This window comes from Lissotriton vulgaris, chromosome 11, assembly GCF_964263255.1.
Source record: "Lissotriton vulgaris chromosome 11, aLisVul1.2, whole genome shotgun sequence".
Classification (NCBI taxonomy): Eukaryota; Metazoa; Chordata; class Amphibia; order Caudata; family Salamandridae; genus Lissotriton; species Lissotriton vulgaris.
In genome coordinates this window covers 782,003,713-782,029,905 of record NC_141699.1, presented here as the reverse complement: position 1 = coordinate 782,029,905, position 26,193 = coordinate 782,003,713, and the positions used below count along the sequence as shown (strand labels likewise).

Sequence of the window (26,193 nt, the reverse complement as noted above, 5' to 3'; positions counted from 1 at the left end):
GGATCCCTCGGCAGTCGTGCTGGAAGCGCTGTGCAGGTTTTGTCAAGATGGCCGTCTCCACGTTGCTCGTCGCACCCACGGGTCCCAACTGTGCTGTGGATGTGGGTAGAGGTCGGAGGAGTCTGGAGGTCCGGGTCTCGTCGAGCTGGGTCTTCTGGTTCCAGGAAGGAAGGACTTACAGCAAACCACACAGGAGCTTGGTGGTGCCTGCAGAGCAGGATGGTCACTCCCTGACCCGCGCCAGGATACTCACAAGTAACAGAGCGCGCTACAAAACGGTTTATAACATAACATATAACATAACATAGGGGAGATTCTTCAGTCTTCTGATATTCAGGAGGGCGAAGGTCAAGAGTTCTTCGTGGAAGTTGTCAAGATTAATCTAATCTAGAATGGGACCAGCTCCTACCTTTATTCAGCTAAAGGGGGCTGCACTACGACTAGGTCCCTCCCCTGGGTGGGACCAGGAAGGGGGGTGGTTACACCCCTTATCCTTTGTCCGGTCTTGCGCCAGCTCTGGGGCTGGAGTTCCCCAGGAACTGGTTCAGATCGGTGTATGCACAGGGACACCTTGTGTGCCCCAGGCATGTCTCATTCCTTTCAGCCCTGTCCTACCTAATACACAAAATCCTGTCTGGGGTGGTGCTAGCACCTCCCAAGGCAGGAAACGCTTTGTCCAAGCCTCCCTCGCTGGAAGGACTCCCAGCAGCAGGAGGTCAGACTTGTGTCTGTGGTGGCAGCATCCATTTTGTGATGCTGAGGCTCGAATTAACTTTAACCGGGTTTCACAATTACATACATGTCGTGTCCCTCTAGAAGGGTGGAATGCTACCCCCGTCGCCAGAATTGGTGAGGGGGTAGTATCCCAATTCGTATGACACCTTACTCGACATGTTTTGATAATGCTATGCCAAAGTTAGCATTTGACCTCGAGGTTCATAATGCACTTAAGAGTATATGGTATAGCGTTATCATGGAACAGCTATTAGGACTTGGTTCCGCAAGCTGCAAACTGGCTCAGCTCATGCCAGAGCACCATCTCACATAATTCCAAGCACTCTGCCTTCAGGATTGATAAGGCCTGCCATAGGAGTGAATGATAGGAATATATGTGTCCATTTTGGGTTTAGATATAGGGAACTATATCTAAAGCAAAGGGTGATTACACCACCTTGCCCCAGCTGTCGTGCAGCCAGTTGTGTCTGTTTAGATGGCCAGCCAGGGGTGGCATAATACATGCTTCAGCCCCTGGTAGGCCATGGGTACACCTATGCCCTGGATACCTAAGGTATGCTGTACAGAGACTGATAAGGTGGGCCAGTACCAATTGGTAAATGCACCTAAGGTACATGCTTGTCAATTTAGAGAGAGAACAGCTAGGCTGTGGGTCTGATAAGCAGGCCCACAGCCAGGGAAAGTCGTAAACCAGTGAAGCAAAAACAAAAATCGGGGGTGACCATAGGATTGCAGACCCTACTCTCCTACACAAGGCACCAGTGTTGGTTTTTAGCATAGCTCTGCGTTTCTGGCGCGGAAAAGCTGTGTATAAGAACTGACGTCCGCACGCTGAGGCGGCGTCTAAGTACTCCGACGACGTCATCGAGGCACCAACGACGGACGCGAAGCCGCAGACGACGCCTACCGACGCGCAAGGATATTGCTACGCAAAAATTTCCGGATCCAGTCTGCCGCCTGGGGATATTCTAAGGTAATGAATCTATCACTAACTAATGTCTCTTACAGATATATCGCTACACAAGTAGTAACTTGTGCTTTAGGCCCAGATCTCTGTACTGGGGTGAATGTATGACATTGTTCTGCATTCTGTCCATCAACTGTTGTTTTTGCACGTGACTTATAAGGTGTCATTATTCTAAGGTAAGGAATCTATCACTAACTAATGTCTCTTACAGATATATCGCTACACAAGTAGTAACTTGTGCTTTAGGCCCAGATCTCTGTACTGGGGTGAATGTATGACATTGTTCTGCATTCTGTCCATCAACTGTTGTTTTTGCACGTGACTTATAAGGTGTCATGATCAGGGGGATCATAGTCTGGCCTAGCCCGACCCTCTGCAGTACCGCCCGAAGGAAAGCCCAGTCTACCCATTCCAACGCCTTCTCTGCGTCGAGTGATCGAAGGCAGGCTGTTATGTTCCAGGCGTGCGCTTTTCCTACTAAGTGAGCAAGCCTTCGTACATTGTCCGCCCGCTGACGATTGGGAATGAAGCGGACTTGGTCCGGCTCCACCAAACCAGGCATGTGGTGGTCCAGACGTTTGGCAAGGATTTTGGTATAAATTTTAATATCAGTGTTCTAGAGCGCTATGGGACGGTATGAGGCGCATAGCGCTAGGTCCTTCCCGGGTTTGGGTATGAGCGCTATTTCCGCCATGCCCATGGAGGATGTTGGTCCGTCAGTGTGCGAGAAGAACAAGTTCCTTACCTTCGGTAAAGCTTTTTCTGGTGGATACAGCATCTGCCTGTGGATTCCTCACCTTGTGAATATCCCCTGTGTCAGCAACAATTGGAAAATTCGTGGACGAAGTCACAAAAGCACGGCATCGAACGCGGCTCCGCTGACTCACTGAATCCATAATAGGACCACGTCGGCGTGATGACATCAGTTCCGCCCTTTTTTCCGTGCCCTCGAGGCACACGGACTGACCTACAACAGTATATATACACAGTGTACACAGTACAAAATAATAAAGATAACACACACAGTGTGAAGACAATGCAGTAGGGCAAAAAGAAATAAGACATTGCCTTAAAAACAACATGCACAATAGCAACTATTATAGGTATATAAGGGTGGTCAACGGGGAGGAGGATGGGTCAGTGAGGAATCCACAGGCAGATACTGTATCGACCAGAAAAAGCATTACCGAAGGTAAGTAACTTGTTCTTCTGATGGATACATCTGCCAGTGGATTCCTCACCTTGTGAATAGATTCCCACAGCAGTCCCACTCCCGGAGGAGGGTGTCCACCCTTTTATACCAAGAAGTCCTGAAGGGCGGAACAAACAAAGTGTCCGTCCCTCCTCACCTCTGCATCTAAACAATAATGCTTTGCGAAAGAGTGAAGGGAGGCCCAAGTTGCCGCCCTGCAAATGTCCTCCACAGGAACACCCCTAGACAAGTCAGATGTATTGTATTGTAATTGCATTTATATAGCGCTTACAACCCCTGACGAGGCGTTGAAGCGCTTTTTCGGCGAGTAGCACACTACTCCGGGACCCATAGAGGATTAGTGTTGAATTAGTATAGTGAAACATACAAGTATATTTTAAGTGGTCGATAGGTTAGTTAGTTATTTGGATTTGGAATGATAGCAGAAGGATAGAGGAGGACAAAGGTTTGTATTTATATACTGCTTGTTGCCGCATGCTATTCAGGAAGCCTATAAAGGATTAGTGGTGAATTAATAAGGTGAAATATGAAGTAATTTCAGTGGTGGAGTGAGAAGGATAGCGGAGGGATAAAAGGGGAAGAAAGATTTGCATCCATATAGCACTTGTTACCCCCTGATGGGTGTTGAAGAGCTTTTCTGGCGAGTAGCACGCCTCTCCGGAACCCATAAAGGATTACTGTTGAAAATTAGTATAGTAAATAAAAATCTGAAATAATTAGAGTAGTGGATGTTATTCAGTTATTTGGGAAGTATATTAGTATAGTTTAATATGGAATTTGAGAAGTGAACATGTTAGTCTGTTAATTTCGATTGAAAAGGATGGTGGAGGGATAAAAGAGTGAAGGATTTATTTTTTTTGGTCTTAGCAATAGGAGGAAGCTTTTGGATGAGTAAACAGGAGTTTGGGGTATTGCTAAATGAGAGAAAGGGCAGCATTTCTGTCCCTAGTCCCGTCCAGTCTCTAACAGGCAACTGCCCTTGTCCTCTCTGCCCGTAACAGGCTCTAACAGGCAACTGCCCTTGTCCTCTCTGGCCTTAGCCTCGACGCCCTAAGCCTGGCCTTTTTCATAGCCCTAGTAATCAGGTGACCCCTTCAGCCAATGGGAACCCTAGCCCTAACACTGTCCAATCGCAACACTAGCCCTAAAATCTAGAACCAATAAGAGACTAGGAATTTACAGCCAATGTTAGCCCTAGTCCAAGCACCCAATCAGTTAAAAAACCCTGATCTCTACTTCCAATGGCACAGGTTGCACTAGTCCCTACTTCCAATAGAAAGCCTAACCCTACTCACAGTCCAGCAACCAATCCCACCAGAAGCCCTAATCGCTACTTCCAATTAAAGGTCTAACCCTAGCCCTAGTTCAACCCTACTCCCAACAACCAATAACATAATGCCCTAGTCCCTACTTCCAATAGAAATCCTAACCCTAGCCCCAACCCTACAATGATTGAATCACAGACCCAGAAACCAATCAGAACCCTCAAATACCCAACCAATGAGGACATTTACCCTAATCCAATAGAAACACCAGATACAACCACCCATCAGTGTGCGGGGTTTTCTGTAAAAAGCACAAATCCACTCTCAATTTGTTGACTTGTAATTGTCTTAGTAATGTTCCGGCTTTACATAAATGCTTGGTGTAAAATGTTTGTCACAGCTAACGCCTTTTCTCGCTAACTTAACAGTGTAGATATAAAGAAAGGTACCCCATGAAAGTTAATAGTTAAATTATTCTAATTTCCTTTTTCAGCCGGCATCAAGAAACAGAAGGGAACGCGCAGAACTCAGGCCTGACTTTTTCGACTCGGCAGCCATCATAGAAGACGATTCGGTAAGTATATTATCAATCTAGATTTCTCGTTTTTAGTGCAGATTGTGTGCATCTCCATAATTGACTTGATTTAAACTGAGCTAGGTCTGATGCCCAAAAATTACTTGATAAATGCAAGTCTGTCATAGGTGTCCCCAGGGCACAAGTCAAGGGTACTCGCGGGTAGACTGAGTCTACCCACTCCTATCACAGTGTGGATGCCCTGTACCCTGCCAAGAGGTTGGGCCACACAGAAATATGCTAAAGGTGTCCTGATGTAATTTTCAGGCATCGGGAAACATTCAGCAGTGTCTGCAAGTTGCCTGCCTTCGTTCCAAGCAGCAACGTGCATCCAGGGAGGGGATTTTGTTATTTTAAGTTCCAGCTGGGCCCAAAATAAAGGCTAAAACTAAGTGAACATCAGGCCTCCTGGTATCCTGGCTGGGAGCTATCGGGACCATACACCTAAATGGAATGGAGGGGAACAAAAAAAGGCTCTGGTACATAAGAGAGGCATGTTTTTGACTTTGTCCCTGTATATGAGGTGTTCATGCATTGTAAGAATGTCAGATGAGTTGGCCTGGCGCAGTATTGACACAACAAAACAATTTAAATACCACTCATTGGTTTTATTACTTTTATAGCGTTATAGTGCTGCAACTTCTAATGCAGGGTGTTGGAGCGCTTGACATCACTCGTACACATTGACAATAAATCATGTGTGGAAATCAGTGTACAGGATGGGTTGCTTAAAACAGAGGGTTACAAGGTGTAGGAGTCAGATGTCCATCATAGCTCACTGTGCTATATTAGAAGGATTACAATTTATGAACTGCAAGTAACAAAAGGATCTCCGTTAAAAGCAGTAACCAACTTACCCATTTACATAAAATAAAAATGTAATCTCTGTGTTAAATAATGTGCTTTACAGGAAACGTATTGTAAGAAAGTGGCTCTATATATATATACTGGACCAAAGTAAGGTACAGTGTGTATAGAGTCCCCAGTCTCCAGAGGTATAACAGAGGTTTAAGTCAGATCTGACCTTACTCTGTGAAGTAGTGTGGCTCACCGGTTAGAGGCGGCAGACCCGAGAGCAGAGAACGGCCCGGGACCAGGGTTCGATTCCCGGCGCGGCAGGTTTCTGGACCAGGGTCAGCGGACTCGATAATTCTCTCGCCTCGGTGCCCACTCTGATCAGCGATCACACTCGGCAACTCTGGGCATTAGCTTGCCTCATCTTCACTAACGGCCCCACCAGACCGCCGGGGATGCCTGGTCTCACTTTTAAGATACCCATTAAGGGACCATCTCTCAGGGAAGCCAGGAAGGGTTTCGCAGCGGTCGAAGCGCCTTGGGACCTTCCGGGTAAGTAGTGCGCTATATAAAGGCCTATACATACATACGTACATACTCTCTAAAGTGGTAGCTTGGTCGAGCAGTAAGGCAGTATCAGAGGACAGTGTAAAGCATTTGTTGTACACACTCAGTCAGCAAAAGGTTTCTCACACTCAATAACTGAACTCTAGGCCAATGTTTTTTATATCAAAATATATAGTTTTATTTTAGAACCAACAGGTATCAAAATATACTTTTTTCAATATGAGTGACTTTAGGTAATTACTTTGCAAAAAGGCAATAGACTTTGTAAGAACAATAGCTACAGTAGTTACAATAGGCAACACAATTTCAAACACAATTTAACATTGAGCTCAATGGGTTTTTCTACATAAATGCAGTTGATTAATTTACAGATTACTTCTGTAACTCCAGGACTGGATCCTAGATTCAGTCCCGAGACCCAAGCTGAAAGCAGTTTAGTAAAAGGGTTTTGGTTACTGCAGTGATTTTAAAAGAATATAACTGTATTTTAAAAGTTCACACTTAAAAACTTTTCAGTGAAAACCCACCAATGTTATCCTATTGGAGGAAATTCAAGTCACAGGTAAAGTACATTATCGTTACTTTTGTAGTCCAATACTGGGCTCCTAAGTCCAGCACTGGGATCTCTACCTAAGACAGGAAAGTAATTACGTTTTAGCAGTTGGCACGATTTTTAAGGAATATTTGTAGTTTGCAAAAAATTGACACTTCAAGTTACTGGTAAGTACGGTTAGGATTACTTTTGCGGTTCAGTACTGGGCTAAGAGGCTTCTCTCCTGACCACAGGTGAGTAATACGGAATTCGTTATTCGGCTGATTTTAGGTGACCATTTTAAAGTTGCAAAACTTCACACTTAGAAGATTTTTCTAGTCAAACCAGTCAATGTCATCCTATAGCAGGAAAGTGAGTTATCGGCTTTCAGGTAAGTACTCGATTGGTGAAGTTAAATTTCTGGGCATAGACTCGGGGGTCTCTCAGGGTGGGAAAGGTACAGTAGTTACACCCTCAGCGGCACAGGGGCAGCCGGGTGCAGGGAGAGCAGGCCCTATGGAGGGTAGGGGGCCTTCGGTTGGTGGCTGCAAGCAAGCAGGCCACGCGGCTGTGGGACCTGAGCTCCTGGTCACTTACTCAGGGCAAGTGGGGAAGTAGAGTAGGGTAGTAGTTGCACTTCCAGCAGCACTCGGGCGGCTGGGTGCAGGGTGCTTTTGAGCTGTTGGCCGGTCAATGTTATCCAATGGGAAAGTTAAAAAGTGAACAAAGGCTGCAAACTCTGGGACGGGTATTCTTCAGGTGCGACCACCACTTAGAGAGGTAAGTTGGGATCTTGGAAAAGAGGTAGGTACCCCAAAGTAAGACACAGGGAGCCGAAGGACGCCGGGTGCAGGGGTGTCTTTTGGTGTCGGGGAAATCTTACCCCCTGCTGGTCGCGGTTGGAGGGGTCCCTGGTTCTGAGGCTGCAGGCGTCGTCTGGTTGTCGAGGAGGGTCTTTGGGCACTGGACTTCGGGTCCCAGTCGCCGGGTGGGACGTCCTCGTGGTCTTGGATAACTCGGGCACGGGCCGGGCTCAGCGGGTGCAGAGTGGGCTGGATTTGCGGTTCCTGGCTGGCACCAGGTGTATTGCTGTTGGAGCAGAACCACTGCTTGTGGGAGTCCCAGTCTTTTAGAAGGTTCAAGGCCGGCAGGTCCTCCGGGGTTTTTCGAGGTTGCTGTCCGCAGGAGACACCGGAGTTTCGCAGGAGCAGGTTCAAGGATCAACAGGCCTGTAAGGTTCTGGGGCCAAGTTAGTGGGCGTCGTCCTTTTGTTAGCAGCTGCCCGGCAGGTCTTGTTTCTTGTTCTTCTTCTTGTTGCAATCGGGATCTGAGGAAGGAAGGTTCAGGGTGCCCCTAAATACTAGATTTAGGGGCATTACAGGTAGGGCAAGTTCTTGGACCAATGGGTCCCTGTCCTGGGGTGAGTACACCCCCTAGCCTGCTCCTCTCCTGTGGAAGGGGGGGCAGGAGCCTAACTCTGCTTTGGCAGGGCTCCCCATCCTCAAGGTGGCCGGAGCCCGGAGTTGTGCTTCACCTAGTCTCTCCCACCTGAGGGGTGGAGTTGGCATGGGCTGGCAGACCCTCTTTCCTCACTTTGGTTTTCCCGCCGTTCTTCCCTGCAGAATGGGAGTCAGAACCGGTGGGGGCCAGTTGCTGAGTACAGCAAGTGGCCTGTAGAAGCTCACAAAGGCGGCATGCCTTTGAAGCTTCCCCTGCCCATCCTAGGGGAGGAGGCTTGGCACCTCATCCCAGGATGTGCTTTGTTTCAGGCCCCCGAGAGCGGCAGGCTCTCGACCCAGGGGTCCAGAAACATGTTAGGTGGTGGCAGCCTCGGTAGCCACACAATCAGGACACAGAGTTGATTAGGTTTCAGGGGGCATCTCTAAGATGCCCTCTGTCATGCATTTTACATTAGATCCCACACTGGCATCAGTGCGGGTTTAATGTGCTGAGAAGTTTGATGTCAAACTTCTTAGTCTTCAGTGAAGCCATCATGGTGCTGTGGAGTTCGTAATGACAACCTCCAGCACCATATACTCTTAATGGCAGCTCTGCACGTACAGTGCCCAGGAATGGCCCTGGGTACTGTAGGGGCACAGGGCTCATGCCCCTGTGCCCACACCATTGGCATAGGACACCCAGTTAGAGGAGTGACTGATGGATACCAGAGCAAGAAATATGGCACTTTCTCTCACATATTAACCCTCTGTTACTTTGATTCAAAACTAGGCCTGGACAAAACACAGATCTCTTCAGCAAGTGCATTAACCTCCAGAGTTATCGTACCTATATTTATTCCTTGAGATTTACTGTGCACAATCATATCTACAACGTGTGCCATAATTAAATAAGCTATTTTAAAATGCAGACTTTGTAACCAGTGAAGCAGAACGGATGTACTGCCCTATTTCTCCTTGTTGCCAGTTTTTGTGGCAGGGTCAAAAAAAATGTACAAGTTGAGGCCCAGATTGTGCGTTTGAGTCGTCACTTTTTTGGAACAACCCCAATGCAAAATCTAATTTGTTAAATATTGTAATGCGCTCAAATGTACTCATGATACCCCTGCGAACCGTTGCCTCGCTAGACCTTTTGATTCCCGTGGCGGTCCCTGCTTTTGCCACCCGCGGTGGCAAAATTGAAGAGCAGGATGTGCTTGCGTTTGCCTCCCAACGGCTGCAGGTTAGAGCCGGGGGGGGGGGTCGCCCCCAAAACTCAAGCCACCCAGGGCAGCCGCCCCCCTCCTATGCCACTTCTTGCTAAACCTATGCGTAGGATCTTAAGATCTGATGCCACTTCTTGTGAGATTATGGATTGGTATGCCACATGTGAAGTCCTGCACTGTGATGCCACTTGCCGTGGCACTTGCATACTGCCTATTAATTATTACAGTTTAATTGTGACGCAACAGTGTCTTGTCCCAAAGCCTGCAGATACTATGAACGACGGGCCACAGAGCAACTTCACAACTGCTTTTTTAAATAATAAAAGGGATAACTACACTTAGTGTTTTTCCTCAGCTATTCATCCCTGGAAACGTCCAGGAATGAGCTGCTATTTATAGCGGTATCTTGATTGCGCTGTTCAAATTCATGACAAGAAAGCAGCATTCGATCACAATTTAATCCAACTTTTTTAATTAAAGCGCCTCTAGAAGTGATCTTAACCGTCATAATATTTTTTACAACCAGTTTTATTCTGCATATTGGCTTGTTTATTGTCTCACTGCGGCAATCACATTTATTACACTTATCAGCTACCATGGTAACTTTATCATAAGAAGCAAGGATTTAAAATGTTTGGTGCGAGTAATGTAAGGATATACGTTTGGCAGGAGGAATAGCATCTCTATTGTACTTTTAAGGTTTTTGCAGTTCACTTTGTAGTTTGTGAAGGAGCTCCATCTTTACCCTCGTTCCTCAGAACGGTCAAGGAACTGCTGAGTTATTTGAATCATCCTCATGATGTGCAGTAACAGATACTTTATACCATGTATAAATCAATAATGAGAATGTATTTTTTCAAATGGCATCGTCCGTGTTAATTGCCAGTTATCAAGCTTTTCTTATTTTTGACTTTCATTTTAAAGCTGCCTGTGTAGATTGCCACCCTTGCAACTCAGTAGTTCTTAGACAAGAGCTGAAGCGGCCACAATAAGATGCCCTTGAAATTGTGGGATGTTTGGAGGAAATTTTGGTAATTGTTGCTCCTTCACATGTTGGTAAAATGAAGTGTTCCCTTCCATGTAGAAAAGTCACTTTTCAGCCTGCTAAAATGAAACCGCTCAAATAGTAAAAATATAATTAATATCACTGAACAGTAATGCAGGGCGTTATCCGGCATTTGTTTTATGCCCTTCTCATGGTCTAGTTTTCATATTTTATCTTTATTATATGAATTTTCTTTGCCAATTTTATTGGACAGTACATCCATGATACAGTATTCAGTGATCCATATTCTTAGGGCAGTTGGTAGATTTGGGGGTCTCTAGGTGGCATAGGTAGGTACTTATGACAAATAGAGACCCTCTCCTCTAGATTACACTCCTAAAATAACCCCTGCTCACCCTCAAAGCTGCGTGGCGGGAGCAGTCAAGACTTATTTCAGAGGCGATGTAAGTTAAGCAGTTCTGACCACATGCAGTAACCCAGTGACAACACTACAAAAGGACACCAAACAGTTTTTTTTAATCAAAAATAAGTAGACTTTATATAGTTACCACAAGACCATAAACGACAAAAATATACAAACTATGATTACTTTAAGATGGTAGATTTAAGCTTAGTTCAGTTCTTAGATGCGACACTATGTGTCAATGTACCTTAAGTTGCTTTGCGCTTCCACGACAAGCAATGTCGCAGCAATGGGAAATGCGGCAAAGTCGGGTGCAAAGAAATAAAGACGTGAAGATCTTCCAGATGCGGTACGCTTTTCGGTGATGCGAGAAGTCCTTGGTTCGATGCGTGGACTGCAGCGGCGACACCTTTACGATGCGACGGCAACAGCTTCAGCCGCGACGCTCTTCTCCCACGATGCATGAAGCTTCAGCTTGATGCAACAACTACAGCGGCGACATCCAAGATGCGACAGCAGCAGCTCCGACGGCGGTGGGCTTCTCGGGGATGCGAGGTGATCTTGGTCGGTGCAGTGCGACCATTCCAGCGGCGACACCCTCCTGCTTTGAAGTTGCGACGGCAGGCACAGCAACGGCGACACGCTCCAACCTCGTTGCAAGATTCTTCTCCTGATGCGGTGCAGTGCGACAGCTCAAGCGGCGACACCCTCCTTCGGAGTTGCGACGGCAGCAGCAGCGGCGGCGACACGCTTCCTCTTTGTTGCGGCACTGTTCTCTCCGATGCGGTGCAGTGCGACAGTTCCAGCGGCGACACCCTCCTTCGGATTTGCGACGGCAGGCACAGCGACGGCAACACACTTCTTCTATTTGAGTTGCGCTTCCAGCTCCTTGCGACACACAGTTCCTCAGAAGGCCCAAAACAGCAGCAGGCACTTCCACAAGAACTCCGTTTCTTCAGGTTCCTCTCCTCTTCTTGTAGTCCAAAGTGATCTAATTTCTTGGGATCAGGGTCCCAATATTTATACCCCAAAATCCTTTGTTCTCTGAGGGGAGAGGGGCCTTTGCCCAGTCCAAACCAGTTCTGAAGCACTCTGTTTACCAGACTTCTCCTTTTCCTTCAGTGTGTAGGGCAGAGACATCAGCCGCTCACCAGGGGGTGGAACCAGCATTTTGTAAGGCAGGCGCAGCCCTATTCAAGGTTCAGGTGCAACTCCTCCCTCCCATCTAGATGCATATCTCTTTATTCACCACTGGGTGACTCAGCCTGTCTCCTGGAATTCCCCAGCCCTGACACTCACAAAACCAGACATAGGAATACACAAACTAACAGAGGCAGGTTTGAATGGTTAGACTAGGAAATACCTACTTTTTAAAAGTGGTATTTGCAAACCCAGAATATTAAAATAAACTACACTAACAGATGTGTTTTATCATTCTGTGTTCAGGCATACTAAACTCGAATTTCTACCATGTTCTCTGAGACAGTTAGGATTATAAAATGGAATAACTCTCTAACAGCCCATTCTGGCCTATGGAGAACAGTCAGCCTTGCAATAGTGAGAAACGAAAATGGCTGTAATTCACTATTAGGACATACCACACACATCAGGGCTTGTCCTAGTTTATACTTACAATGCACCCTGCCCTTGGGCCTACCATAGGGGTGACTGATATGAAGAAAAGGGAAGGTTTAGGGACTGGGAAGTGGGTGCACTTGCCCAGTCAGCATGACCGCACCAGACTGCACGCAGGCTCTGCAATGGCAGACCTTAGACACATTTTACAAGGCTGCTTCTGTGGGTGGCACAACCAATGCTGCAGGCCCACCAGCAGCATTTGGATTACACGCCCTGGCACACTCAGTGCACTAGACTAGGGTCTGACAATTAAACCAAATAGCCAAACATGGAACCACGGATTAGTACATTAATTTACAGTAAGGAGCTGTGAGAAGTTGGCCTGATATGATGTCTCCAATTCTGGGGGCACCTTGTATCAGTCCAAACAACCCTTATGGTGTCTGGTTGTAAGTCAACCTTATAGACAAGCTATCCTAATGGTAGCATGGACTTAGCAGGCTTAACTTAAGAGGTCGTGTTAAGTGAGCTGTTTTACCAATCACAATCCTGTAATATCAAATGAAAGGACAACACACAAGTTATATATTATAAAAATATATGTATTTATTTCTAGAATAATCCTCTGTACTCTATGAGTGCAGAGGCACAAGCGTTTAAACAAAAGCACAGTTAAACATATGAAAGTTGCACAATTATGGATGAGGGCGGGTGGCCACTCAAACCATATATTAAAAAAGTGGTACAAGAGATACCAATTGAACAGTGGTTAGGCCTAGGGCCTAGGGAATCGCTGGGAGCAGTCGAGACTAGCAATGCTGAAGTCGGAAAAAGCCTGCGGGATTCGGGTGCAGCACTTAAAGCACAGGCATGCACCAATGCAAAGTCAATGGTGCGTAAAAGTTATAAAGTTACAGTTTAAGGATACTTCCGCTCAACCTAGAAGGACGAAACTTAAGACACATACACTAGAGGTGTGTACCAGTGTGGGAACACCGGCGTTGCTGAGTTACCTCGCCCACAGGAAGCGGGTGCACAGGTGCGAAGTAGTGTCAGGTTTTGTCACGCAGGTTGCTGGTGCTTGGAGCTGAAGATGCTGCAGGCGTCGAGACAAGAAGTGTACGATGTGATCCAAGGGTGGATCGAAGTTAAAGATGATCTGAAAGCAGAGGGGACAGAGTCTGGCTCACTCAGCAGTGACCAGGGTGGAACAAGGAAGGAACCAGGCAATGTCGGGCGCCTTCAGGTCGCTGGCGGGTCGCTGGCGGGTCGCTTCTCTCCGCTGCCACTTAGACTCTGGGGCACCGAGGATGTCCAGGAGTGGATCACGAGCTGTCCCACGCAGGTTCTCGCTGTTGGTGGTGTCGGCTTCCGGATTGGAGCAAACAACCCTTGGCAAGGGCAACCCACGCAGGATTCGAAGATGGCGTTACACTCAGACCAGGAGGGTCAGAGCGGGTGCTCCTTTTCAGGGGAGCGAGTGCAAGTCTGGAGCAACCAGATTCATGAGTTAGTTTTCAAGGTTCGTCGGCACAGAGGCCACAAGCCAACGGGCAAGTGACCAGGCCAAAAGATGCAGAAGGGCCCCACGCAGCACTCGGTGAGTGTAGAGGGGTGAGCTTCGGTGCAAGAGAGGCTCAGGGCTGGGGCTTCTCAAACCCCAATGCACAACTTCGAGGGTCACTCGGGGGCTGCACGGTCAGCGTCTCGTGGGCTTTCCAAGATGGCGGTCCCCACTCTTCAGGTCGCCTCCACGGGTCTCAGCTCTGCAGGGACTGTGGATCGGGCTGTTAGAAGGCAGGCACGATTGTTCTGGTTGAACTCTGTCGCTAGAGTTCTGGCGGGAACTGCAACAAAGCAAACGTCGAGGTGCTGGATGGTGCCTGTTTGCACAGGGTGGTCACTCCTTGACCACAAGGGAGATTCTTCAGTCTTCTACGTAGAGTAGGATGTCGAAGGGTCCAGAGTTTCATAAGTTTGTCAGGATAATCTGAGTGCTTTGGCACTGCTCCCATTCGTATACCAATCTAGGGGGCTGGATTACCTGCTAGGTCCCTCCTATGGGTGGGACCCAGGAAGGGGGTGGTTACACCCCTTTCCCTTTGTCCAGGGTTGCGCTGGGACTGGGGCTGGTGTGCCCCAGAACCGGTTTGACCGGATTATGCAAGGGGAAGCCTTGTGCGCCCCAGGCACTGTCTGGCTTCTTTTAAACCTCCCTGCTACAATCCACTATCTCCTGTCTGGGGTGGTGTGACACCTCCCCGTGACAGGGAAGCCTTTGTCCAGGCTTCCTCGTCTGAGTTTCGGTCAGCAGCAGGAGGTCAGACTTGTGTCTGTGGCAGGAGAGTCCATTTTGTGATGCTGAGGCTCTTTTAAAATCAACCGCGTTTCAGTAAAGTAACATGTCATCTCCCTCTAGAGGGGTGGAATGCTATCCCCGTTGACAGGACTGTTGAGGGGATAGTATTCCAAATCGTATGACACCTTACACAACATGTTTTGAAAAAGCCAAACCAAAGTTAACATATAACCGCGATGGATTATAATGCACTTAATAGTATATGGCATGGCAATATCCCGGAACAGCTAAGAGAGTTGGTCCCGACAGCTGCAGACAGACTCAGCTCAGGCTAGAGCGCCATCTCTCATAAAACCAAGCTCTCTGCCTCCAGGATTGTTAAGGCCTGCCATAGGAGTGACTTATAGGTATATATGTGTCCAGTTTAGGTTTAGATATAGGTATACTATATCTAAGCAAGAGGTGATTACACCAACTTGCCCCAGCTGAGTGATCAGCCAGTTGTGTCAATTTTGGATAGCCAGCCAGAGGTGGCAAAAGCTATGCTGCAGCCCCTGGTAGGCCTTGGATGCACCTATGCCCTTGGCACCTATAGTGCACTGTATAGGGGCTGACAAGGTGTCCAGTACCAATTTGGTTATGCACCTAGGGTGCATGGAGTCTATTTTAAGGAGTGAGCAGAGAGCCTGGGGTCCTGATTAGCAGGGAACCAGGCCAACTAAGTCGAAAACCAGCTAAACACAAGGCAAAAAATCTGGGATAACCATAGTCGGGCATCCACCTTCCTACAGGAGCACTTGCACTGGATAGCAGTGGCACAGTGCCCAAAGCATCTGGTACCAGCAAAAATACATGAGGCAACAGCAAAAAATGGAAGAGAGACCCACGCCAATGGTGCCAGGTCTAACAGCAGTGTTTTAGGGTTATAATCATGAAACTTTATTCTGGTGACTATGCACAAAGCCTATAAAATTGTTAGCCCCAGTCAAGTTATCCTGAGTACTCTGGGCGATTTTCTTATGCAGAAATGGGGGCTTTATTTGTTTTGAAAACTTTATCGCTGTAGCCCGGTGTATTTAGATCCTACATATGATGACATGGTCAGAAGATTCAGACTAAAGGTAAACCTCTCAAAGCTCAGAATAAGTACCTTATGATGTATCAATCAGTGCTCCCGACAATTCTATATTGCTCTATCCTAACTTTTGAGAAAATGTCTGGGTTGCAAGGTAGGCCCCTGCAACACTTGCTCTAAAAAAGGCTCCCTTTCAACCCAAGGCTTATGAATTTCTGAGTTGCAGGAGTCTCCGGGGGCCCTTGCTTTATTCTGCAGAGGGGTGGTGGCAGATCCCTATCCTCTTATGTTACACAACTGTGTCATTTCCTTATATTGTACACAAGGGAAACCCAAGGAACTATATGTACCACGGGTAGCACTGTGTTATACGCAACAGAGATCCCTAAACAATGAGCGAAAAAGTAATATACTTGGGACATAAATATTGCCCAGGGTAACTCCAGTCAACTGTTAAAATAGCAATCTGAAAGAAACACGTTGGTGATAGATTCCTTACCTTAGAATAACCCCCAGGCGTCCGGTTGGATCTGGAAAGCTTTCGTCAGCAGTATCCCTGCGCGTCGGTAGGCTCTGCGTACGTCGTTGGCGTCGTAGTCGCCGAGATGACGTCGCTGGAGCTACTTAGACATGCCAGCGTGCGCTGATGTCAGTTCTTTCTTTTTTCGTGCCAGCAAGCACAGGAGAGTGCGGTACCCCCAGTCATTTTTTGATTGAGTTTTTTTGGGGGACTTTTGTCTCTGTTTTTTTAGTATATACACTCCAGGTGAATAGGGATGCCCGGTTTTAAATCTTGTGCGGCCTGTCCCTGCACGATGTCAGTGACGGACCTGCACTGTGAGTGTCTCTACTGCCTGGGGGGTGACCACGACTCCGAGTCGTGCCCCCACTGCCGGGCCATGGCTCCAAAAACTTTTCTGGAGCAGTCCCAAAAGTGGCTAGAGGCCCAGGAGTCTGCTCCATGCCGTTCCCGGTCCTGTGGGGGGTCGAGGAACTGGCTGCGCAGCCATCAGCACCATTCGAAGTCTTGGCACTCTGAGTCAGGTAAGGCATAGCACAAGAAGTCGAAGAAGCATTGTCGCTCTTTGCCTTCCCCTAGCCGGTCGCGCATCGTGGCTGAGGGTGCAGGTGGCTCCGTCCCTGCGGCTCCAACGGAGCCTCTGCAGTTGCCGATGGTCTACCTGCCCTTTCGGGGTCCATCAGCGACTCCGCCCCAGCTGCAGGAGTTCCTGTCAGTCATGGCACGTGTCTTTAAGCCATCCAGCCCCGCCGGCTCTTTGCCTTCCCCTAGCCGGTCGCGCAACGTGGCTGAGGGTGCAGGTGGCTCCGTCCCTGCGGCTCCGACGGAGCCTCCGCAGTTGCCGATGGTCTACCTGCCCTTTCGGGGTCCATCAGCGACTCCGCCCCAGCTGCAGGAGTTCCTGTCACTCATGGCACGTGTCTTTGGACCATCCAGCCCCGCCGGTGTGCCTCCGGGCCCCGCGGGCTCGGATGGGTGTCCTCATTCTAAGACGTTGCCGACTCCAGCTCAAGCCCCAACGTCGTCGACGACTCCGGTCTTGACACAGAGAGACCCCCATGGAGTCACGCATGGATCCCCTTCCATGTCGGTTGGCCCGGTACAACCTCCATGGATGTTGCCGCCACCTGCGTCAGCCGTGACACCGGGTGAAGCCGTCCCTGGCCTCCTCCCTGACGTGGAGCCGGTGCCGGAAGGGTGTCGACCGACGCCGTTTGGGAATTTCTCCCTTTATTCAACCACCTCCTTATGTTCCACCTGTTCAGCAGGCTGTGGAGGATGGGGAGGACTGGGAGGGGTCTGAGGACCCTCTTGCAGCGCAATGCGAGTTAGACCCGGACTGGAATGAGGATCTGGGTGATGCAGGTGACCAGGATTATACTCCTGAACGTGGCTCACTGTCTCCTTCTACCGTGGCTACGGAGGAGGGTGGTTCCTACTCTATGGTGTTGCGTAGGGCGGCCGAGGCTCTTAACCTCGAGCTTCCTACCGTGGCCATCAGGACTAACCTACTGACAGACGTGCTTCGGCCGGCGTGGTCTTCTGCGGAGCAGCTGCTGTCCTTTAATGATGCACTCTTGGACGTTCTTTTGGGCACCTGGTCCAGGCCCAACACGGATCTCCTGTGGATATGAACGTGGCCCAACGCCATCGCCCGGCCTCGGGCGACCCAGTTTTCCTCTCCCAACACCCTACCCCTGATAGCTTGGTTGTCCAACTCTCTGCATCCCGAGCGCATTCCCTTCCGCACCACCGGACAGGAAATTCAAGAAATTGGAGCAGTTTGGGCAGAAGATTTTTTCTTCTGCCAGTTCTGGACTGCGGTCTGTGAACACTGCATGTCTCTTGGGCCGTTATTTCCATTCTGTGTGGAATACGGTTGCGCAAGTGCTGCCCCAGTGTCCGGTGGAGGCTCGGGCAGTACTCTCTCAAGCTATTACCGAGGGGAGAGACGCAGCCAAGTTCACGATCCATTGTGATCTTGACACTGCTGACTCGCTGGGCAGGGCGATTTCCATGACGGTGGCGATACTCCGCCACGCCTGGCTGAGAACGACTGGCTTTTCTGGGGATGTCCAGAACACATTGATGTGCATGCCCTTTAATGGCACTTGCCTGTTTGGCGATAAGGCGGATTTGGCGTTAGTGCGTTTTAAGGACACAGCCAAGTCCTTAGGCCTTTTGGCCACACGCACTCCTTCAGCTTCTGCTTTCTGCTCCTTTCGTGGTCAAGGAAGGGGAACCCAAGCACGTTAGTTTCAAAGCCACAGGCCTGCGCAGCAACTATCTCAGCGCAGCCACCGACGTGGGACCCACAGTCCACCCCCACTGCCTCCAAACCTTTGAAGTCAGTTGTTTGAGGCCCACCAGACACCAGTAGGTGGCAGGATTCGCCATCTCCTCCACAACTGGCGCACCATCGCATTGGACAGGTGGGTTCTGCAAATTGTCCGAAGGGGTTACTCCCTCCCCTTCGAGAAACCCCCCCCAGCCATGCCACCACAGTATCACTACATGTCGGGGGATCACTTGGCAATTCTCCAGCTGGAAGTTACGGCCCTCTTGGCCAAGGGGGCCATTGAGCACTTTCCGACACCCGTAGTAGGTCGTAGTTGTTACTCCCACTACTTCTTGGTTCCATAGAAGGACAAAGGTCTGCGTCCCATCTTAGATTTTCGGAACATCAATCGCTTCCTCCGGAACTAGAAGTTCAAGATGCCCCCACTTGCTCAGGTCTTGTCTACCCTCAATCCGAAAGACTTGGATGGTAGCGTTGGACCTGCAGGACGCGTACTTTCATATCCCCCGTACTGCTGGTCCACCAGCATTACCTGCGAGCATTTTCAGTTCACCGTGCTCCCCTTTGGCCTTATCAGCGCCCTCAGGTATTCACATAAGTGATGGCGGTGGTTGCAGCTCATCTGAGCAGATCAGGGGTTTCAGTCTTCCCTTAGCTCGACGACTGGTTGTTGAAGGCAGGCTCACCCCAAACAGTCATCTCCCACTTCCAGACTACGGCAGACCTCCTGCATTTGCTGGGGGTTCTCCATCAACGTGCCGAAGTCACACCTAATTCCCTCTCAGAAACACCTCTTCATCGGAGTGGTTCTGGCCACAGCGCAGTTTCGGGTTTATCCTCCCGAACAGCGAGTCCGGGACATTCAGGCTATGATTCCGATCTTTCAGCCCTTGTCATGGGTTTCCGTCAGGACGACCTTGAGGCTGCTGGGCCTCATGGCCTCATGCATCCTGATAACCAACCATGCCAGATGGCATATACAGGCTTTTCAGTAGGTCCTGAAGTTCCAGTGGGCGCAGCATCAGGGTAACCTGTACGACTACGTCCAGATCTTGCAGGGCTCTGCGCAACAATTGCAGTGGTGGCTCACAAATCAGCATTGGGTCAGCACCAGAGCCCTCTCCCTTCCCCAGTTGGAGCACACAGTGGTGATGAATGCGTTCCTCCTGGGATGGGGTGGCGATATAGGAGAGGCAGAGATCAGAGGCTTCTAGCCTCCACTGGAGTCCCGACTCCATATCAACCTTCTGGAGCTTCGGGCGATCCTTCTTGCACTGAAAGCATTCCTTCCCTCTGTCAAGGGGAGGGTGGTGCAAGTGTTCACAGACAAAACCACAGCCATGTGGTATTGCAACAAACAGGGCGGGGTGGGGTCATGGACCCTGTGTCAAGAGGCTCTGCGCTGGAACGTCCAGGCATTTCCTTGACGGTTCAACACCTTGCAAATTCATTGAACGTCAGGGCAGAGAAACTCCGCCTCAGATGCATCACGAATGGCGTCTTCACTCTGAGGTGGTGCAAGGTCTCTTTCGACAGTGGGGAGAGCCTTGGTTAGATCTATTCGCCACCAAAGAGAACGCGCAATGTCATCACTTCTGCGCATTTCCAAGGCAGCACTCACTCAGCGACTCTTTTGTCACGAGTGGAGCTGCAGTCTATTGTATGCTTTTCCATCTATACCACTTCTACCCAGAGTGCTAAAGAAGATCCGGCGCGACCGCGCCCAAGACATTCTTGTGGCTCTGGACTGGGCTTGAAGAGTTTGGTATCCTGAGCTACTCAGTATGAGCATGGATCCCCTTGATCCGACTGCCTCTTCAGGAGGATCTTCTGTCGCAGCAGCAGGGGACGGTCCTCCACCTGAACCTGTCCAGCCTCCACCTACATGCGTGGAGCTTGAGCGGCGACAGTTGATTCCTCTTGACCTGCCTCCTGAAGTCTGTGATATCATTCTGGCAGCCAGGCGTCCCTCCACTAAATCGGTTTACGCCTGCAGGTGGAACAAATTTGTGGCATGGTGTACAGCAAAGGCTGTGGATCCCCTTTCCTTCCCTCATACAGAAGTTCTTTTGTTCCTTCTTTCTCTGGCCCAGCAGGGCTCTGCTCTGGGCACTATTGAGGGCTATCTTTCTGCAATTTTGGCCTTTCTCAGGCTCCCTGATCAGCCCTCTCTTTTCAAGTCCCCTGTTGCAAATAGATTTCTCAAGGGCATTACTCACCTTTTCCCTCTTATTCAGTTTGTAATGCCACAGTGGGACTTGAATCTGGTTCTTACCTATTTGATGTGCGCTCGCATTTAGCCGCTTCACAACTGTCCTATTTGGTTATTAACTTTGAAAACAGCTCTCCTGATTGTCATCACCTCTGCTAGGTGCGTGTGTGAGCGCCAAGCTCTTTCCTATAAGCATCCTTTACTGTTGGTCCATTCGGGCAAGATTGTGCTTTGCACTCGTCCTTGCTTCTTGCCAAAGGTTGTCACTGCCTTTTACATCAGGCAAACTATCACCTTGACAACTTTCTTTCTGCCTCCGCACCCTTCCAGAGAGGAAGAGAGGCTCCACCGTCTGGACCCGAAACGTACACTCTCATTCTACCTATTTCGCTCACAACAGTTCCGGGTGGATGACCAGGTCTTTGTTGGCTACGTAGGCGCCAAGAAAGGCCAGCTGTATACGAGGACTATATCCCGCTGGGTCGTCTTGTGTATCAAGGCATGTTATTCTCTTGCTAAAAAGGGGACCCATTCTACCAGGGCGACGGCAGCTACTACTGCATTGGGACGAGGTGTCCCCCTGCAAGACATCTGTCAGGCAGCCACGTGGGCCTCGCTGCACACTTTTACTAAGCATTATTGCCTCGACAGTCCAGTCCGGAGAGACGACTTCTTTGGCCGTTCTGTTCTCTGACTTTCTGGTGTGATCTTGGTTCGCAGGCCCACCACCGGGGTTGGTATTGCTGGGGTATCTATTCTAAGGTAAGGAATCTATCACTAACGTGTTTCTTTCAGATGAACAAGTTACTTACGTTCGATAACGATAAATCTGTAAGAAACATTAGTTAGTGATAGATTCCTTACTGCCCCACCCATCCTCCACGTTCTGCAATCTGATTTCTAGGGGTTAAGGTCATCCCTTTCAGGGCCCTAGTTTCAATGCAACAGTGGTCAGTATCTTGCATAGCACTGCGTTCCTTGCGCGGAAAGTCGTGTACAGAATTGACGACAGCTCGCGTGGGCGCGTCTAAGTAGCTCCATGGACGTCATCTAGGCAACTATGACTCCAACAACGTATGTGGAGCCGCACGATGACGCCTACCGACGAGCAGGGGCACTGCTGACGAAAACTTTCCGGATCCAGTCTGAAGCCTGGAGGTAATTCTAAAGTAAGGAATCTGTATCACTAACTAATGTTTCTTACAGATATATTGTTGCCGAAGGTAAGTAACTTGTTCGACTGATCCCTCAAATCTTGTGTCTCCAAGTCTTGCATTCTTGAACATTGATTCATTGGTGTTTTACAGCTGAATTCCTGCTGTCCATTGTTGGGCTAAATTAAAGCAGTTACTATCAATGGCATCCAATTGAATACTTTGTAGATTTTCTTGGTAATTAAAATGATCAAGTATGATAATCAGTTTCGAAACTAAAATCAATTCTAGGATTGAGGAGTAAAGAACAGTATGAGAAATTTGTCACAAAATGTTGTTGGCAACAAAACCAGCTTTGTTAGGCTAACCTTTGTTTGTTTTTTCCAGGGATTTGGAATGCCAATGTTCTGAAGACCATGAAGTCCACTATTTCACAAATACAGAACTCTATTGTTTAGAGCTAAAGGCCTATATACTGTGACCGTTTGTGTATAAAAAAAGAGGAAAATACAAGGAAACAATTTTTTTAAGTGAACCAGTTTGTTTTTATTCACCAAACGTTTTAGGCCTCAAGGCCTTGCTGCTATGACAGAGCAGAAGACATTGTAAACAGCAAAGAGGAATGTTATTTTATCCCTTCTCATCAATTATCTGCGTGCAAAAAATGAATCCGGGTAAAACAATCTTTATTTAGCGGGATAGATAAAGCAGCAAGGAAGGTTCCCCTACATATTCAAGAACTAATGAGAAAACACTGTTAGGACGCCTCTTTTTAGGCACAAGTGGGAGACCGCGAGAGCAGCAACATTGTGATGACACACTTTTTAACTGATTTTCCTGCTGTAAAACTACAACGGATACTCTTCAACATTTTTGTTTGCTTTTTTATGTTTTAAAAAGATAAATCTTAACAAGTTATTTTTTTTAATGAGACACGACTTGTCATTCATTGACTGACAATTTTGGCTGCTGTGGCCACACCACATGACGATGGACAGCACACTGGATTTGGTTGGTGATGTGGTACGCGGCTTTTATTGTTGAAGGTGTGGAAAAAATGAACATTACTCTAAAGACAGATTTCTTGCCTAGTGCATCCCTGCCAAAGGACGACAAAAAGCACGAGAGAGCTTCAGATGTGGATATAAATTCCCTTATTTTATACTCTTGTGAGAGACGTTTAATTTTGTATTTATAATGGGATATTGAACAAGATATATCCGTTTGATCCCTTTTCCAGCGGTAACCTTCGTTTTATAAGATCATTTGGAGACAGCAGCGCAGCATTTTCTATCGGTACTTAGTCTACATTTTTAACAACTGATACCAGCAAACAAAATACTGACCACCTAAAACAGACAAGAAAAACAATCAACAACGTTCTCACCTAATCAATTGCTGTCCTCCCTGCTTGTTTCCTGTACTTGAAAATCATCATAAATTAATTTTCCATAATTGGGAAATTGTTTGAATAAAGGAAAATAAACCAATTGAATCTGATGCTCCTACAAAAGAGTTGTTTGGTGTACCATGTTAATGTCTACTCTGCATAAATATTTTTGTAAATTAAATGGAAAAAATAAATAAATCCTGTTAGGGTTTTGCTGCATAGATGTGTGCTTATCTGATCTCCCAACGGAATGTAAAAATGTTTTATATCTAATCTTTTTTTCCAAATTACATGTTTGTATTTCAATTGTATTAAAAAAAATCAGTTCTCTTAAGATTCATTCAAATAAGTATAACGTATAATAAATGTCTTCTCAATCAATAAGGTTTTAGACACAATTTTGATTGTAACTAAATCTAGTTGTTCAATGTAGTATTTTTACACTGGTGCTGCTAAATTTAGTTATAGTCTGTGTAAAAAGTCGGATTGATTCAAGAAGATCATTTTGTGATGCGTGGGGCCTGTGTGCGAAAGATTTGTTTGGCTGTTGTAATTTCCAACCCCGATCCATGTAAAATTCATGGTTATAAATGTAGCATAATTCACAATTATTCGAATAGTTTATAGATATTTTTTTCCATATTTTACTTTGCATTTGAAAAAATATATATCTGATAGAGACAGTTAGTTGTAGATTCTTTACCTTAGAATTTCTCCCCAGGTGTCCATCGGTATCCAGAGATTTGTTCTCAGCAGTACCCCTGCACGTCGTTAGGTGGTTTTGGTCGGCTCCACGTCTGTCTGCGTTTTGGGTTCCGGGATGTAAATGTAATGATGGTGCGTCATGGATGTCCCAGCAAAGGACCAGCTTCAAGCCCTATGGTTCCTGCCACTAGATGAAGTCTCTGATGGATCCGCATCTTGTGTTTCTTTGATGTCTGAAGCATGGCCCAAAGTCTTACTCAGAGTGCCAGGCTATGAGCCCGAAGGCTTTGCAGCAAGCGGTCCCGAAAGCTGCTGGAGGCCTGGCGCTCTGCTTCGTGTTGTCCTCGTTACGGTCAGGTCTTAAGAACGGTCGTGGAGCCCACACTCCTTGCACTCAGTCATCTAGGAGATTTTCGAGCAAGTCAGGGAAACACAAGAAGTCGTCGAAGAAGCACAGGAATTCTTCAACTTCTCCCCGTCGGTCTGCGAAAGCTGCTGGAGGCCTGGCGGTCTGCTTCATGTTGCCCTTGTTAAGCTCAGGTCTTAAGAACGGTCCCGGAGCCCACACTCCTTGCACTCAGTCGTCTGGGAGATTTTCAGGCAAGTCAGGGAAACACAAGAAGTTGTCTAAGAAGCACAGACATTCTTCAACTTCTCCCCGTTGGTCTGCTGACGCCACACAGGATCCCGTGCATGGTCGCTCAAAGGCTCTGTCTCCGGAGCCTACTACTGAGACTGCTCTGCGCCTCCCACCCCTTTCTGGGAGCCGGTCCATCTCCTGCCCAAATTCAGAAGTTCTATGAGGCCTTGTACCTCCTATGTGGGCAGCCTGACTCCACCACCGCTCCTTCGGGCCCCGCAGTCTCAGGCGGGCCCTAGGACTTTGGCTCTAGAGGGTCCCCGTGGATCCAGGCCTGCATCAGGTTCAACGTCTGTCTATTTCACTTGACCTTCCCCAACAACGCTCCCGGCGTTGATCGGGCCCCTGGTCGGTGTAGACCCCATCCTCATCCCCGAAGTGGACACAGTCGACCAACGCTGATTTCTATGCCGTAAGGGACTTTCGTCCCGGTGTTATTTCGTTTTGTGGCCAGAAGGTGAGGAATAGGACTGGGAGGGGCCGCTGGACCTTTTAACTGTCCAGCTTGAGGAACCGGACTAGAAAAAGGACCTTGGTGATGCCAGTGGTCTGAACACTTCCCCCGACACTGGCCTGCTTTCTCCCACTACTGTTGCTACAGAGAAGGGAGCTTCCTATACTGTGGTGGCGAGGAGGGCAGCCGCTGTACTCCGGCTTGAGCTCTCTTTGGTGGCAGTCAGGACTAACCTCCTGCCAGGTGGGCGCTTCAGGCTGCAGCATACTCTTCTGAACCTCTTTTGCTGTTCAATGAAGCCCTCACGGACGTCTTTGCGGCCAATTGGTCCAATCACAGCACAGGAGCTCCTGTGGATAGGACGATTGCCTGCCACGGCCCCACTCTGGCCACCCAGCGTTCCTAACCAAACACTCCTCCCCTGAGAGCCTGGTAGTCCAAGCTTCTTCATCAAAAGGCACATTCGCTTCTGCTCCCCCAGATAGATAGTCCAAGAAGCTGGACCATCTTGGGAAGAAAATGTTCTCTTCCTTCAGATTGGCATTGCCTCTTGGGCCGCTGCACCCATACTATCTGGGATGCGGTCGTGCAGGTACTGCCATAGTGCCCGGAGGAGCCCCGGGATGTTCTCTCACAGTGGCAGACAGGAGAGACGCAACCAAATTCACCATAGGATATGGACTGGATACCACTGACTCACCGGGCAGAACAATTGCCACATCGATAGCTGTTAGATGCTACGCCTGGTTGAGGACTTCTGGCTTCTCAAGAGATTTCCAGTCTTTTTTGAGGCACATGTATCTTGATGGCACCTGCCTTTTCAGTGACAAGGCAGACTCGGTGCTTCAAGGATTCTCGAGGTACGGCCAGATCCTTGGGCCTCACGGCAACCTTACATCCATCTCAGTCTGCCTTTCGTGGCCACGAACTGTCCAGAGCCAAGTCACAGGCACGCTAACTGTCCAGCCTCTGCGTGGCAGCAGAATTGGGATCCAGCATCCTCGCGGATCAGAGTGCCAACGGGTAGGGCCCGACCCAGTCACCAAACCTTCCTAGTCAGATGTTTCGGTTAAATCAACAGCCAGTTGGAACAGGATCCGCTTTCACCTCCTCCACTGAAAATCCATTGCGTCAGACAGGAGGGTTCT

General features: G+C 48.4%; 1 protein-coding gene across 2 annotated transcripts in view; it reads left to right on the top strand.

The window, feature by feature from the left end:
- Window positions 1-23,467, top strand: part of STAG1 (STAG1 cohesin complex component) — a 1,379,617-nt gene extending 1,356,150 nt beyond the window's left edge. For both annotated transcript variants that reach the window (XM_086943907.1, XM_086943908.1), the window contains exons 33-34: window positions 4,674-4,754; window positions 22,244-23,467. In XM_086943907.1, coding sequence (XP_086800033.1) covers window positions 4,674-4,754; window positions 22,244-22,267 — 105 coding nt within the window. In that variant the 3' untranslated portion in view covers window positions 22,268-23,467. The remainder of the gene's footprint in view (window positions 1-4,673; window positions 4,755-22,243) is intronic.
- The last annotated feature ends 2,726 nt before the right edge of the window (window positions 23,468-26,193 follow it).